This window comes from Primulina tabacum, chromosome 11 (genome assembly GCF_025594145.1).
Source record: "Primulina tabacum isolate GXHZ01 chromosome 11, ASM2559414v2, whole genome shotgun sequence".
NCBI lineage: Eukaryota > Viridiplantae > Streptophyta > Magnoliopsida > Lamiales > Gesneriaceae > Primulina > Primulina tabacum.
This window is the reverse complement of record NC_134560.1, coordinates 36,317,184-36,334,501: the sequence shown is the minus strand read 5'-3', so window position 1 is coordinate 36,334,501 and position 17,318 is coordinate 36,317,184. Positions and strand designations below refer to the sequence as shown.

The 17,318-nt window shown below is 33.9% G+C and overlaps 1 protein-coding gene and 1 pseudogene across 1 annotated transcript; both read right to left on the bottom strand.

Moving 5' to 3' along the window:
* Positions 1-7,966: 7,966 nt before the first annotated feature.
* LOC142518453 (peptidyl-prolyl cis-trans isomerase 2) lies at positions 7,967-8,741 on the bottom strand. Its single transcript, XM_075621237.1, has one exon. It carries the CDS (start codon positions 8,676-8,678, stop codon positions 8,160-8,162), a length of 519 nt encoding a protein of 172 aa, XP_075477352.1. The 5' UTR covers positions 8,679-8,741; the 3' UTR covers positions 7,967-8,159.
* Positions 8,742-13,837: 5,096 nt separating this feature from the next.
* LOC142519291 (amidophosphoribosyltransferase, chloroplastic-like) lies at positions 13,838-15,736 on the bottom strand (annotated as a pseudogene).
* Between the last annotated feature and the right edge of the window lie 1,582 nt (positions 15,737-17,318).

The window sequence follows — 17,318 nt, the reverse complement described above, 5'->3', positions numbered from 1 at the left end:
AATAGACAACATGTATTGGGGAAATTAAAAATGTTTGTTCTTAAAAATCTAGTAATATTGTGATATTTGGAAATAAGTATATATGGTATACTTATGAATATTTAGATGTTATGTTTTATAAGGAATAAAGGCACTTGAGGAATTTTTGAAAGTCATTGAGAAACTTGGGATTAAGTGTATATGTGTGTTGGAATTATGTTATCTAACTATTTGGGTTGGGTAAGTTTGAATTTCAAGTTTATGAGATTGGTGTTCATATGAAAATTTTGGGTGAAATAAAAACAAAAAGAAATTAGTTGTGTTCAACATAGGTTTTCAATGAACGAATATTAAGATTTTTATCGAGTAAGAAATCTAAAATATTGATAAGTGAATTCTAGAATTCTACGGATTTTAAGTGAAGTTGAATTATTAGAGTTATTCTAACGCTAACATGAGATAAATTATTAAGTTTTATACGCTAGTATTAATTAAGTATTAAGACTACGTCAGAATGCGACATTCGTTCTAATGAGAAAAGTCCAAGTATCTTAGGCCTCAACTATATTGTAATTGAGAAGAAAATAGTTTAAGTATGTAATTGATACTAGAAATGTTTTATTATATAGGTAGAAGATCAATATTGTATATTTGAGTTTTATGGATTAATGTTACTCGGAAATTTAAGATTTGCAACAATTAAAGTACTTTTTTATATTTGGATAGGTAATTAATTGATTATTTAGAAAAAGGTATTTTAATATTTGAAAGATTAACTACTTTATTTTTCAAGAAAAATCCTACAGATCATATTTTTCACTTATGAAAGGCCTAAAAATCACATATATTTTTACTTATGAAAGGCCTAAAAACGTATAATAATCACAATATTTTTACTTATGGACTTTTTAAATATTTATTATTATCTTATACAAAAACCATTTTTTCAAAAAAATAATAATAAGACGACGCTTAAGACGTTGATCTTACGCTCCTTTGATGACGGAAAAGATTGTAAAAAGTTAGATTTTGATAATGACAAGTTGAGCTTCATGGAAATGAAGGTGGGGTTGGTTTAATTTTTTGTCTTGACTATTCCAATTTATACAACTAAAACAAGAAGTTTCTTGGACTATGTAATCACGCAATTCTCGACATTTTTTCAAAAATAATTTTTTATACGATGTCACGGATCTATATTCATGAGATGTGTTGACTTGTTAAATACATGTAATGAAATTAATATTTTTATATAATATAATATATGTCAGGTCGGGTTAAAATTCGTCTTACAAATTAAATCGGAAATGATCTCATATGAATTTTTATGTTTTTTTGTCAGTAAATAAAATTCCCTTAACAAAAATATTGGGTGCAATAATTGTCCTTGCTTGGTAGAGCGATCGAATCGTAGTGCTTGAGCTTCTGTGCGATTTAAAAGATTTGAGTTGCACCATTATCACTAGTTATAACTTTTAGTAAAGCGGTAAACACTCGATCCTACAAAAAAGTACACTCGATCCTACAAAAAAGTATAAATTACATCTCTAGACATGGTTGATTAAAGAAAAGAGATAATTACATTAATCAGTTACAAAAAAACTCAAATAAATATGAAAACAACAATTACATCATTAATATTTTTACATATCATCTTCATTAAAAAAAACATTTTATAATTTAAAAATCTCTACAATATTTCTTTATCATTTATTAATAACTAGTATTCCGATGTATGCATTGCATGATTGTACATATAATTTTTTAATAAAAACAAAAAAAATCGTAAAATTAAAAATGCAAAAAATACAACGTTTTCATAAATAAATAGTCACCAAAACGCAATATATATATATATATCCGTAAATAAAAATATCAAAAATTGAGTGTCATTTTCATAAATATAATGGCTAAAAAAGGAGGAGACAATATAAAATGATTAATTTATCTAATAATTTGATTTTGTTGGAAATGAAGTTAAGATATAATCACAATTCATCTCAAGTTTCACCAGTTAATTGAAAGTTAATTAATTAAAGTTCCTCTACTATATACTTATACAAATTATAATTTTTAATGTTTTCATAATTATTTTCTTAAGAAGTTTTCGTATTTTTGGTATTTGACAAATTTGATTTACTAGAAAATATGCGCAATCCAAAAAACTCGAAAACATTCAAAATATACCCTCTTTTGAATTTGTAGATCGGCGTCGGGCTATTTTACGGTATTGCTCAAGGATTGCAAATCAAGTTGCAAATCTTCTTCTAGTTTTCTATCAAAAAAAAAAAAAAAAAGTTGCACATCTTCTGGTTCATAGATGTATATAGACTAGGAGAAATTTAGATATTAGATTGTCATTCCTTTTTTTTTTTAAAGAAAAGTTGTATATTTTGACTTATTTATTATCTTGCCAATGAAGTAAAAATCTTTGATTTAAAAAAAAATGATACGAAGAGTAATTGGTAATTATTTATGATCTTTCACAGTTTTGGCTCGTTTATATTAATGGAAAATATAAGGTCTAAAATACGATGACGTAATTCAACTGCATGTAAATATAGGAAAATAGAAAATGATTAATTAAATGGTCTTAATGGCATGAATTAATTATGATACGCATGACCACATGTTTAAAAATAGAGTTTTATGTTATAATGCATAAAACAGTGCTTTAAAGATTATTCGAGACGTGATCGAGAAACAGAAACCGGAGATCATATCAGAGAAAATATTTTTGTTGGAACTTTTCAAGTTCGCAATCTTGATTTTGATGTTAACAAAACTTGTTAATTGTATTACTAATAATCTACCTTAGTGTGCAGCATCTAGGATCACCCACGAGATGTTTACATCACAAACTGAAGAGACAACTGATCGCACAAAATGAATCAGTCTAACTGATTACGTCAATTGAGCAGTCCAGCTGATTGTCCAGTTGATAGGTGGTTCAGCAGGAGAACCTCAGAAGCCTGGCCAGCCAAAGTAGTGTTCAACTGATGAAGAAACCCAGCTGATCAGTCCAACTGAACAAGAGTGAAATCAGTTCCACTGACGAGTCAACTGATTTCACCAGCCCAACTGAAAGATCAGTTCAACTGACCAGTTCGAAGCATCAGTCAGAATCTTTCAGTTATGGATGAAGACAAACTCTCTCAAGCAGAATCCAGCTGTACGTGAAGGTACAAAACCATTATCCAGTCAAAGGACAATAATGGACATTGCATCAGAGCATTAAAGGCAAAATGTTTCAGAAGGACAGTCGAAAAGTCGAGACACAAAGTCCAAGAAACGAATTCAAGATGCAATGGATACAACGAATGAATCTCACTGTACGATCAGTTTTCCCGCCTATATAAAGAGAAGATCAGTGAAGACTCAACGACGACAACTACAACAAGAACAAGAATAAGAAGTGAAAAAGCTTGTAAGCATATACGAGAGAAAAGAAAGGACACGCTCATTGCACATCAGCTTTCAAAAGCAATAAGCCCAGAGGGAACTCTTCATAGTTACATCAACTTAGATTAAAAGCTTATCTCCCTCAGTGTGTGAGAACATCCTTGTTCAGTTCTCATACACAAACTCTCCCATTCACTCAAATACAGTCTTGCACAAAGACGTTAAACTTGTGTATGTGGTCTTTCTTACATAGACATTAAAGAAGCGTTGACTGGAAGGTGTTGCCTTCAATCTAGTTTAGAAGTTCAGTTTAGGCAGTGGTGTAAGTCATATCTGAGTGGGTTTGTACAAAGAGTTGTATAAATCAAAGTCATCTAGTGGATCCTACCCGAGGCGGTAGAAGGGGTGACGTAGGAGCAGTTGCAGTCTCCGAACATCCATAAACATATCTTGTGTATTTAACTGTTTAACTATTGTTTTCAAACTGTTCAGTTGTCTCCATAACTGAACTGATGAATGCAAAAACTAATATGTCCCTTTACGGTTATTCAGTTTATATAAGATAAAATGCTTTCTAATACAACAGTCTTCTTCACGAAAGATTACTTCGAGTTTCTTCCGCTTGGTTTTTAACCAAACTCGATTTAATTCATCGGTGTTTATATTCTTAGAACACGAGCTATTGCAGCTCATTGGAGAATATTTTGTTTGAAGCATCCTAAAGATGCTCAGCAAACGATCCTTCAATTTTTATTAAATAATTATTTTTAGTTGTTTAATATGTAGTGTATTTTAAATGGAATTTTCGAAAATGATGTGTTTTGAGATGTTTTTATACGTCGAGTCGTATTTTTAAACGGTATTCGGTTTTCGATGAAAATATGAACTTTTCGAGAACTCGACTAATATTTTCACAAAATTTCCTAAACAGAATATTTTAAATAATAACCAATGGGCTTAATGGACCTATTATACTTGAGTAATGGGCTCAAGCTTGTACCATGTGTTTTATATCAAATAAACAAGGTTTTCAAGTCTTTTATTTCCCTCAACCACACGCCCCTCATCCTCACAACACAAGGACTTTCCATCAGCAACACAACCACACACACACCACATGAAATTGAGAGGAAAATTCACATGGAAGTCATAGGATTTCGGCTAGGTCCATCTCCGCAAACGTTCCTCGCATCGCAAGTTGTTTTTCGTGCGTGAAATACGCAAAAGCACGCCTTAATCTTTCTTCAAACATTTTTCACACGATATTATATGCTTGATACATGCTTTCATGCATAAACGTGCTAAACATGGTAGATTTTCGTTTTTATGGGCACACATGCATACAACTCAGGTTTTGTTATTCAAAACTTATGGTAATGATGCACAAATGGGCTGCCATAGTAGGGTAACTTGAAGGGACGAATTTCAGAGGGTTTAGGAGTCATATAGGAGGCGACATAGGGGCTAGACGTGAAGGCTTCACAGCTGAACAAAAATTAGGATTTTGCATGGGTTAGGGTTTCGGCTAGAACACCTTGAGAGCCACGATTTTTAGCTATTGTTAGGGAATGACCAGAAGACCTAAGGGGGCTACATGATGGTCCTAGGGTGGCTGCACGAGGGTTGGGTCGAAGTGCAAGGGCGGTCACGTGAGGCTTGGGGGAGCCGTGCGAATGCCTTGGGGACGGGTTGAGGGGCTGTGGGCTCCAGGCTTCTCAAGCTCGGTCCAGTAGGGTCCATAGGGGTCGGTTAGGGTCCTAGGGTCAATGGTTAGGGGTTGGACATTATGGTTAGGGCTTAGGCGTGAAGAGGCTCAAGGTGGGTTAGCTGTAGTTTTCGAACATGCACCAAAGAAATTCAGTAGATGTCCTAGGCTGGTCCAAGGGTTGAATTGGATTGGTTTGGGATGAAAAAAGGGTTATTTAGGTTTTAATAATTCATGGTTCAAGTTTGATAAAGTTTGGTCAAGTTTCGAGTTCATACGACTCAAAACCAGGATGTACATCTAAGTTTAAAAACGAATTTGGAAATGAGTCGAGAAGATTAAGTTTATGTCTAAGAAATATTTATGGGTGTATTTTAAGTTGTCATGTTAAGTTTGGAATGATCTGGATCGTCGTTTTAATATCTAAGGATAAATTGAGAAAGTTAGAATTCTAGGGGCAAAACGATCATTTTACACCTGAATATGTTAGAGGTCCTGGCAGTGTCCTGAATGCAGTAATATATGTTAAAATGTATACTTCAAATGTTTATGAAATTTTATGATGAAACGTTAATGATAAAAGACATGTTGCATGCTTGTTTAAAAGAAAAATGATTTATGTATGCATGAATTTTTATAATTGGTGGAAATATGAAAAGGTGAAGGAGGTGAATTGATTGTGACTAATATGATGATACGATAATATGTAAGGCCAAGGCTCAGTTTACGAGTGAGAGTGTCGCTGATGTCTCCGCCGCCTGGTACCGTGGTAATACGTAGATAGATCCATCGACCTTCAGCTAATACTGTCAAAATTGAGGATCGGAATTCAATAAAAAAGGGAAACGTATACATATATGATGAAAGAAAATATGATTTGATATGCTTAAAGGAAAATGTTAAAGTTTATGTTCATGAAAAGCTATTTTAAGTAAAAGTATTTTCACTATTGCTTGTGAATGTATATGTATTACTTGTTATCATGATTAAGGTTTTTTGAGTCAATAGACTCACTATGTGTGATCGATGCAGGTGAGCATGAGATTGATGTTAATGGAGTTCTTGATGATTGATCTTGCTGGACTGAAGGTGCACATAACCCGATGACCGTCGCTAGTTTTTCGCAAATAAAATAAGTTTTATGATTCATGATTACTTAAAGATTTATGATTGTGATATTTTTAAGATGTTTTTGAGAGAATGTTAGAGTTAAGTTTATTTTTGAAATAATGTTAGTTTAGGTTGGTTAACGTTTTACGACTTTATCCTTTGAATTACTTTCTTTTGAAATTTCAAATAATAATTGGTTGGTTTATTGTTAAATGATGCAAAATATTCATATTTTAAATACTTAGTGTTTCGGCCGAATGAATGAGAAAGAAAACAAAAAAAATTCTAGTATTTTTTAAGAAAAACAAACCCGTGGACGTTTTAGAAATAATGGAAGATGGTGTGTAGAGGTATGTAGAAGATTCTCGTTGGTGCCAAGTAGAACCAGTTTCGATTGTTCCCACATTTAGTTGATTATGGGCCGACCGCTTCAGTCAGCTCTAGACAGATTGCTTCGTGGGTTTTGATGTGTTTCATCTTAGGTTTTCCTCAGGTATATGGTTTGGCTTATATCCTAAACATTCGCAGAACTTTTATTTAAGTTTCTTGATCAAGTTTAATGATTAACGAGTGTGTATGTTGAGTTCAAAAGTTTTTGGAAAATCGGACAATGGAAATAAGACTCATTACTCGTGACACTTTTTGAGAAGAAAATTGAAGACTAGTTGCAGAAATCGAGTTCTTCTGCCATAACTTTACCATGTAGGCTAAGTGCCGTGGTCCAAGAAGGCGATTTTATGTGCACAAAGTTGAGTGTCGCCTCCTAATACCAAGTTGCATGCGTGCGGCACAAAGAATAATTTACTAGTTGTTGTCTTGGGCTACTCGACCCAAAGAATTGTCTATGAGAAATACACATAAAATAAGATATTAGTTGATTGATATCTTTGATTTTAATTAACTTAGAATAAATAGGTAATTCTCATACTTAATTGTAAGTTAGGATATAGTGATCTTTTAGTTTTGGTTAGGATACGGCAATTTTTATTTGAGTAGGTAGACGATATCACGAATCTTTATCTGTGAAACGAATCAATCCTACCGATATTCACAATAAAAAGTAATATTCTTAGCATAAAAATTAATATTTTTTTATATATGAACTAAATAAGATATTTGTCTCACAAAATACGACCCGTAGACCGTCTCACACAAGTTTTTACCTTTTTATTTTGATTAGGAGAAAGTGACCTTTTATTTTGGTCAGATCATGTTATCTTTAGTATGCGATATGAGGTTCTCCCAACGAGCCTAGACGAACGTCGAATATAAAACATCATGAATTAAAATTAGCCCATAAATCACCTGATAACGAGATTCGGAACTTAGAGACCAGAACACTCATAGGACGAGTGCACAAAAAATTAGTTCAACACCAAAGATTTGGATGGCGGAAAAGTGCGGGCAAGACATGCATGGGTATTTGGACGAGCGATTAGACGAATAATTGTTGACAGTTGCTAATATATACCGCAGTATAAAAAGATTGGGGTCAGAATCATCAGATTGTAGGGGTATAGGTTGTTTGTACTCGATGTTTATACTCATAATCGTTCGGGTTGGTGTCGGATAATAAAATTAGTACTGGGTCGTCAATTCTATGAGATAGAAGTGTTCTAATAGACTCGAACCAACTAGTTTAAATTTCCATGGAATCTATTTGGATTTCAAACTAAAAGTTAAAATCCTTAGAACATGTTTGAGCATTCTTGAAATCTGTCGAGTTTGAAATCTAAGTTCTAACATTAGTTAAGTTGACTCGGTATAATATATATTAATTAGTTATGGAGACTGATTCCACCAATTATTTAACAAACATGACAGCAGTTTAATTGTACAGTATAGTACAATCCTCAACAACAAACACAGTTCCCATCAACGACAGAAATCATTATTTCAGAATATTTCAGGGTAAAAGATCATCATCAAATCTTACAGATAAACAAGGCATCCCAGTGTAGATCTAACTGAGTTGACCGCAGTCAGCGATCACCACAGGCTTCGAGGTCCTGCCCCCACCAGATCCAACCTTCTCGATCGCCTTGACGACGTCGTATCCCTCCACAACCTGCCCGAACACCACGTGCTTACCGTCCAGCCACGAGGTCTTCTCGGTGCATATGAAGAACTGGGAACCATTAGTCCCCGGTCCGGCATTCGCCATGGACAGAATCCCAGGTCCGGTGTGCTTCTTCACGAAATTCTCGTCAGCGAACTTCGATCCGTAGATAGACTCCCCTCCGGTGCCGTTTCCGGCGGTGAAATCGCCTCCTTGACACATGAAGTTGGGGATCACGCGGTGGAATGGCGAGCCTTTGTAGTGGAGTGGCTTTCCGGATCTTCCCTTGCCCTTTTCTCCGGTACAAAGCGCACGGAAATTCTCGGCGGTCTTGGGGACGACGTCTGCATAGAGTTCCATGACGATCCTCCCGGCCGGCTGGCCGCCGACGGTCATGTCAAAGAAAACTTTAGGGTTCGACATTTGCTCTCACCACACAAGGTGTAAAAAATCTTCAATGCTGGTGGGCTAATCATTAGGGATTGGAGGTATATATCTAGTGGAGTTATCCATGAGAGAGCTCATATTGGCCGTTGATATTGGACGCGTGTCCACATCTTGATGGGGGTAATTTTGGAAAGTTTGAGAGCGGAAAGTAACTGTGGTTGGGGTTTAGCTGTGGTCAAGTTTTGGATTTTTCTTTTTCTTTTTTTTTTAAAAACGAAAATTTTGGAATTGGGATCGTATTATTTTTGCTTTTATATTTTTTAATGATTGAGATCGGATTCATGTGGGATATGCTCTCTTTTTTTCCCACTTTGATCAAAGAGTGGTTCACTTGGGACACTTTCACGAATTTTTATCTGTGAAACGGATTAATCCTACCGATATTCAAAATAAAAAATAATACTCTTAGCATAAAAAAATAATATTTTTTCGTGGATAATCCAAATAAGATATTTATATCACAAAATACGATCCGTGAGACCGTCTCACATAAATTTTTGTCTTGATCAAAACATAAATTTGTTAATCAATAATTGAGGTATACTTCATTTGGTGTCGTGCAAAATGTAAAAATTGCCCGCTTAGGAAATACGAGAACAGCTTTTTCGATATGGGAATAAGCCCTTTGTATAAAAATTCATTTCACATTGTCTCGTTGATCAATTTTGTGAGACGAATCTTCGATACGACCCAACTAAAAAAAAATTATTATTTTTCGTGGTAGGTCTAGATCGAATCGACACGTCTCACAAGTATATACTTGTAAGACCGTCTCACAAAAGACACGCTTTAATATTTGTGAGTGATAAGGAAACATCTATATGAAAATATATTTTATATTATTATATTTGAGAAAATATCAAAATTAATAATATAAATTTATGTGAATTTGATTTTGATTTTCTAATTAATCAAAATTAGCATTGATGCAATAATTTGTTTTATTAACTTTAAACTTTATTCTTTTGTCATGACCTAAAACTTATTATTACTGATAGAGTTACGGACGGAGCCAGAAAATTATATTTGCATGAGGGAGAAAATAATATTCGATGTTTTTTTTTTTGCAACTTCAAATTTATCAATAGTTAAAGATTAAGCACTCTTTTTTCAATATACATTAATTAAATAGTCTTAAAAGATAAATCTCAATGATGGCTGAAATAAGTATAAACAATAAATATAATTATCTTAAAAGGTGGAAAATAGTGATTCAAAAATGACCAAATATAGTAGTACTTGAGGTAAATTGATCAAAATCTATATTTTGTTTTGATTATTTTACTTTTGAGTATTTATGCTTCTTATTTTCCATCATAAGTTTATGAACATGGCAAAAATTTGTGCGAGACGGTCTCACGGGTCGTATTTGTGAGACGGGTCTATTATTTGGGTCATCCATGAAAAAGTATTACTTTTATGCTAAAAGTATTACTTTTTATTGTGAATATCGGTAGGATTGACTCGTCTCACAGATTAAGATCCGTGAGACGGTCTCACATGAGACTCACTCTATGAACATTGTTAACATTCGAAGACATCGTAATACTTATTTCCAAATGTCTCTATACGCATTTTCAACTAATAAAAGTTGTGTGACGATAAATTTTCTGTATAAAAAAGTCAGTAATGATATTGAAAGAAAAACAAACTTGATTCTTGTCCAAAAATTAAATTAAGTGAGATTGAACGATGCAATTACCAAAATATTGGAAGACATTAACGCTGTTCCCATTTCCCATACTTTTAATAATTGTTGTTACACACAGATGCACCGATGGATTATATATGATTGAGTTTTTCATTTTGTGAGAATGGAAATGGGATAATAACTATTGTTACACACGGGCCACGGCTGCACTGTTGGATTATATATATTAGTATTTAACTCATGAATAGCACGGGATGATATTATTAAAAATTAATTATTATAAAAAATTAAAAAACTATTTTTTCGCTCATTTTGAAAATTTTCTTAAATACAACATATGTCGATTAATTTTTTGGCTGATAATCATTATCATATATCTGATTTTTAGATTGTGTTAGTCTAAAGCAATGACATGATATTTATCGTATTTAGTGTATTGATGTTGACCACTAACCTAAATATATATTTAATTCTTTAATTTCCAAGAAGTTATATATATTATTATTTTTTAACATGTGATAAATAAATTTTTTTGGAACAAATTCAATAAAATTAATGAGAAAAACTTCTTTGAGTAACTTCGTCTAAACCCCAGTCACAAACAATTTTGTGACATGGTACGTGTTCGATACATTTGAAGTATCTTTATCCAAATAGGTTGTGATTGTATCAACAAAATCTCTCTATAATGTACACAACATCTTATTATTCCTAAAAAAATGAAATATATGATTATAAGTAAATTATGTATAAACCAAAAAAGTTATTTTATTAACATTTACTATGTGTATTCCAAAACAATGTCAATAAGCTTTATAAGGTGTCCTCTTATTAGATGCATACTTCATTTAGAATTGGTTTAATCTTTTCCATTACGGGACATTTTATAATACTATGTATCCGTGAATTTTGTAATATAGAAGAAAATTATCACATTAGCAAATGCGTAATAATTAAAATTTTGTATATATTGGAGAGTAATATTATTTATTTTTCGATCATGAAAGAAAGATTTCAACTTAACGTCTCATTGTTGTCGTTGTTTCCATATGTAAGTAGTTCATAACAGCGTATAAATCTAAGTTTAAACGCCTATTGCATCTTGGAAGGATTTAACTCACAGATAGTGCTGAAAAGAGAAATCATTTCAGAATTCAATTTTTGAGTACATAAATTTAGTAAGATAAATATAATAAAATTGGTTTCCAATATAATATGCAACACTGCATTATTTATAATTTCAAATTCAAATAATGCATCCCCAAAGACAAAAATTATACAGCGGGTGTTTTTGACAAAATTATAATCATGTATTAACTCTTTCAAATTATGGAAATTTCGAATATTGCCTGCATTGAGTGTCAAATATTTCTGATTATTGAGGGTAATAGACATGTTTATCGAGTGTAATTTAATGTCTATTTGAAACCCTTTTGAATCTCTCTTTTAATTTCTTGTGCTATTTTATTTGAATTTTAAGACAACAATTCAAGATATACAATTAATATGGTTTTAGAAGAAAACTATAAATTAACTCTTTCAAATTAAGTATGCGTTTGGGATCAAACATTTATGATTACTAAATTTTAATTTAATGTTCATTGGAAAAACTTTGCTTTTATATATTAAAATTTTAATTAAGCATGCGTTTGGGCGAGAACTTTTCTATTTTTACAAAAACTTTGTTTTTATATATTATATAGATAATATGTATATACACTGGGTTGTGCGTGGACTAACTCATCATCTTGTGGTTTTCTGCACGTATCTCGTGCACCTATAAATAGAGGTGTCAATAGTCCTTAAAACACACAGGAAAAATTCTTCATTCCTTCTTCTCGTTTACTGCCGTTACCCAGTTCTCATGATAAAGTTCAGGTACTTCTTGAGTCCGTCGGTGCAGTAGACTTCGTGCTAGGTCACTGCAAGTTTAGCCATTGTATATTGAAAAACAGTTGCCTTCTTGATCATCGGAGCACCACCGGATAGAACATATATGTTTAAGAAAACTGAACTTGTTACAAGCCTCAATTTGATTTTTAATTTTCATTTCGCTTTATCTACTAAGGATTGATGTATTATTTTTGTGCTACCTATAGTTCTGCATAATAGTCCACATTTTATTTTGTGTTTACAATTTGATCTTAACATGTACTGAAACTATTGAAAACACAGCAAATTTTGCTACCTGTACCATTATATGCACAAGTTTCGTGATTGCTTCATTAATTTGAGGGCACAATTCATTGTAAAATGTCTTCAAGAAATTGCGATTAAAAGGAATAGCCGACGGAGATATTGATCCTAAGAAAACTGTCTGCCCTGCAGCTCTCATCCACCCAGTTCAATCTACGCGGATTCACTTTGAGCTATGAGCTAGGGAGTGATGAGTTCCATCGTGCTGATATATGGAAGATTACTGCAAACGAGGAACATTCAGAGGTCGCATCAGTTGATCCCGAATGCATGGAAAGCTTTGTTTTTTGTCAGTCGTTTTCCTTTTGTATTGTTAAAATTACATGTCATTGTATTGACAGGTTTCTTGTTTTTGAATGTTTAACAAGTCGTCCGACACCAAATTTCATAAGAAATCATCACCATGTTTCCCTTCTGCTTTTGTATTTGTGCGACAGGGAAATGCTGGCAAACTGAGTAGCCTGAACAACACGATGAAGCAACCTAGCAGGCTAGGGAGCTGCCATCCTTCTCCAAAATGATTTGATTTTTATTCTGCATACTTGTATGGTTTTGACATAAATCTTTATCATCGGCTGTTTACGAGTGACTAAACTTAAGTTCGGCTATCGATTCAGGGGTTTCTTGTGACAGACCTGCATGATGAAGCCTTGAGAAGAGAGGTGCAACTGGTAATTTATACGGAGATGTCACCCAGATGCTTCAAATTGAACGCCCCTATGTCAGTTTATTTTTTTTTAAATTGGACAATTAGCGACGGTTTTTGAAAAATCCGTCGTACCTTGCAACCGTCGCTGACACGCGGACCCCTCTTGTTTTGAAATACTTTTTTATTTTCCACGCAGACCCCACGCGTATTTAAAATAATTTTTTTTTCTTTAACGGTTGGATTTTTTTTGTTTTCGATTATTTATAACGGCTATTTAACGGCTAGTTTTAAATGTCTTCTGTGAATCCCTAATTGAGGTGCTCAATTTAGAAAAAACGGTTTCAAATGCTGAGGGTTCAAGAAAGCGTTCAAATTGGACAAAGATTGAAGACGAGGTGTTAGCGAGAAGTTTAATAAAATTATTTTATTACGAAGTTAGATTATTTTAAACATTAGATTAATGATTTAAATAATATAAAATATATTTAAAACATATTTCTTTAATATGAAAAAATTTAAAGATGAACGAGTGACTGTGGGACCTATGAATAATGAGTTATAATGTTAATAGGAATGTGTGTAAAAGGGATGAATATGTGACAGTGGATCCGGCTTTTTGATGAGTTGGCGCCCTAAGAAGAATAATTATGAGACACTTTCAGTGTAAAGCAACTAAAAAAAGTATAATCCACATAAAAGAATGACATTTAATAAAGTCTCCTCTTTCAAATTCACACATTTCACCTACCAGCCACCGCCTTCTCACTTTTAGTCACAGGAAGCCAACCTCCATTGATACTCTGGATACTTCCGTTCAATCCATCATCAAGAAAATCACCAACCCTTTTCACCTTACTTCCTCGGTTGAACCGGATATTTGCCCGAAAAACAAGCATAACAGAAGTTTGGAGAGTCTTTCCCCAATAGCTTCTTCAAGCTATCCAACCGCAAGAATGCAAGAGAATCCGCGCCAATGTACTGCCGAATCTCTTCAACACTCATCCTATTCGATATCAGCTCCTCTGCACTAGGCGTGTCCACGCCATAATAACAAGAACCGATAATAGGAGGACTTGCAATCCTCATGTGAACCTCTTTTGCCCCTGCCTCTCTTATCAACCTAACGATCTTTGAAGAAGTGGTTCCCCTAACCATTGAATCATCCACTACTACAACCCTTTTACCCTCAAACACCGCTTTAACAGGCGATAATTTGAGCTTGACGCCAAAGTCCCGAATCCTCTGTGATGGCTCAATAAAGGTTCTGCCAACATAATGTGATCTGATCAACCCCTGCTGGAATGGAACCCCTGATCTTTCAGCATAGCCTAGTGCAGCCACCACTCCGGAATCGGGCACTGCGATCACTGCATCACAATCCACTGGTGCCTTTGTAGCCAATATTTCACCAAAAGCTCTCCGAGACTCATATACCGACCTCCCAAAAACCACTGAACTCGGCAATGAAAAGTAAATATGTTCGAAAATACACGATTTTGGTTCGGGGTGAGACATCAAACAGAGAGACCTCACCCCTTCTTTATCTACCACGATAACTTCACCAGGATAAACTTCTCTCTCATATGTAGCTTCAATTAAATCCAAAGCACAAGTTTCAGATGCAAAAACAACTGCTCCATTACTCCTCCTGCCCATAACCAGGGGGCGAAATCCAAAGGGATCACGAATAGCCACTAACTTATCCTCGGTCAAGAAGACCATTGAATAAGCTCCTTGGAGCCTCTCACATGCCTCTATGATCCTCAAAAGGAACGGCCTTGCCTTTGATATTGCGATCAAATGCAAAACCACTTCAGTGTCAGAACTCGTATTAAAAATCGATCCATTATCTTCAAGTTCAGCTCTTAGCTCATGGTAGTTCACCAAATTTCCGTTGTGCGCAACCCCGACGGACCCAAATTTATAACCAGCAACAAAAGGCTGAACATTCTTAAGCATAGAAGACCCAGCTGTCGAATATCTGACGTGGCCAATGGCGTTTTCTCCCGGTAATTTTTCCAACTTCGACTGGTTAAACACTTCAGATACGAGTCCAACCCCCGTAACAGACTGCAAAACGCCGTCTTTTACGGACACAATCCCTGCTCCCTCCTGCCCGCGGTGCTGCAAAGCATGGAGGGCCAGGTAACAGAGTCGAGAGGATTCCGGGTCGCCGTAAATTCCAACCACGCCACACTCTTCGCGCGGCTTATCATCATTATCGTCGATAATAAACTGATCGGCACCTGAGTTTTGGTGTTTCGGCTCGTTTGAGAAAAAATCCGAGATGGGATTTTTTGCGAGCGTTATATGCTTGGGTTTTCGAAGGTTTTTCGGGAAGAAGCTAGACAAGGTGATGGGGATAAGGCGGGTGGCGGAGGAATTAGGGTAAGATGATGGCTTGCCGATGGCGGTGGAGTTCGTGGCCGTGGCCGTGGTCGTGGTGGACATAGCCATATGAAGCGAATAGCCAAAGGCAAAGCAGAGGAAGTGACAACGTGGGCTGTTGTATATGCTAGGTTTATGAACTTGCGTATCGTAAGGGCATCCGCAGAATTTTATGTTGCGCATGTCACATAAAAACTTCAAATTTTTTAAATCATTCTCTATTATCTTAAATGTATTCAACAATATTTTATAGACCATAATATTAATTCACTTATTTTTATTTATAATTTCATTTACCACATATATTATTAATTAACATTTTTAATTTAATATTATTTATTATTTTAATTTTATTATATTCTGATGCTTGGAATCAAAGTGAATCTGATACGTGGCGTTGTTTTACCAAATTTTTTCTTTGTGGCTTTCGCACACATGGAGATTATTAGTTTCCAGCCTATATACCATCTTCAACTCATACTGATCTAAGAAAAAGAAGAATTTAAATTCCAGAATAATAATGAATATAAGGTTCTTATTTGGAACTTTTACAAAACATAAAAGGATTTATAAAAGATATACCAAAGAAATTAAACAACAGAGGATTTTACCGAGATCTCATAGAATCATAAATTCATAAAAATCACCCATAAACGCCTTAAACGCCATTTCTTGGCAAAACAGGCTGAAGGGCTACAACATGAATTTATTTTTCCTGGTTAAACTCGAACCTTGTGTTTACCATTTCCTGGTTCATCTTTTTACCTTATGTTCTAACCAAATACTCTTATTACAATAAATTCAAAAAATTTAAATAAATCTTTTATTATCTCAATTTAATTCCAAGTTACAAATAAATATAGATCATGTCATAGTAAGGTAATAATTTAGCACGAATACTTTAGCCTGTCATTCAGGCTAATCTTATGAAATATAAAAAATTAAAACAATAAATAAAAACAGAAAATAAAAACAATATAAACTTACAAAGTTGTTATCAGAACTTCAAACTTTTATTGGTAAACTTCAGAAGGGTTGTTTACAAAAGAAAATAGAGGGGAGCAAATTCGACCGTGTTCCTCTAAGAACATAGAAATAACTTATAAATAGGATAGAAAAGTCGGACATGAAACCCCGGATTCCATCTCAAAATATAAACAGTAAAATGCTTTATTAAAGCAAACAGTAACATTTTTACAAATTTCAAAAAGTCTATAGTGATATGTCACCCACTTTTTGTCACGATATATCATGATGTGATATTCCACCAATTCTTGAATAGTGAGATTCCACTTCCAACGACTATAATCATCTTTAATATTATCCTTTAGAGAATTCTTCAAATTCTCAAAAATATCATCAATTTGAGAGAGTCGAGGAATATCATCCTCTGGATCTTGTGCATCATGCATCTTCATTAGATGTATAAATTGATTTTCACTGGATTCAGACGCCTTAGATTGATCCGATTTTGAATCAGAACATCCAATATTCTGAAAAAGATCCTTCTTCATTTCTTCAATATAAACTTTAATCATTTTTTCTTTTGAATAAATCTCAGAATATTTCTGAGTGAGAATTTTAAATGGACTCATAGAGGCTTTCTCATTTTCTTGTTGATTATCAAATTCTTTCTGGTATAACGAAATTTTCTTCTCTATTTGATGAAGAGTATCATAACCATAAGGTTTTCAGTTTCTGGATCATCTCGCAATAATTTGTCCCAAAATTT

Excerpts from the sequence above, each read along its gene's own strand:
- LOC142518453 (XM_075621237.1), bottom strand. The coding sequence starts at position 8,678 with ATGTCGAACCCTAAAGTTTTCTTTGACATGACCGTCGGCGGCCAGCCG.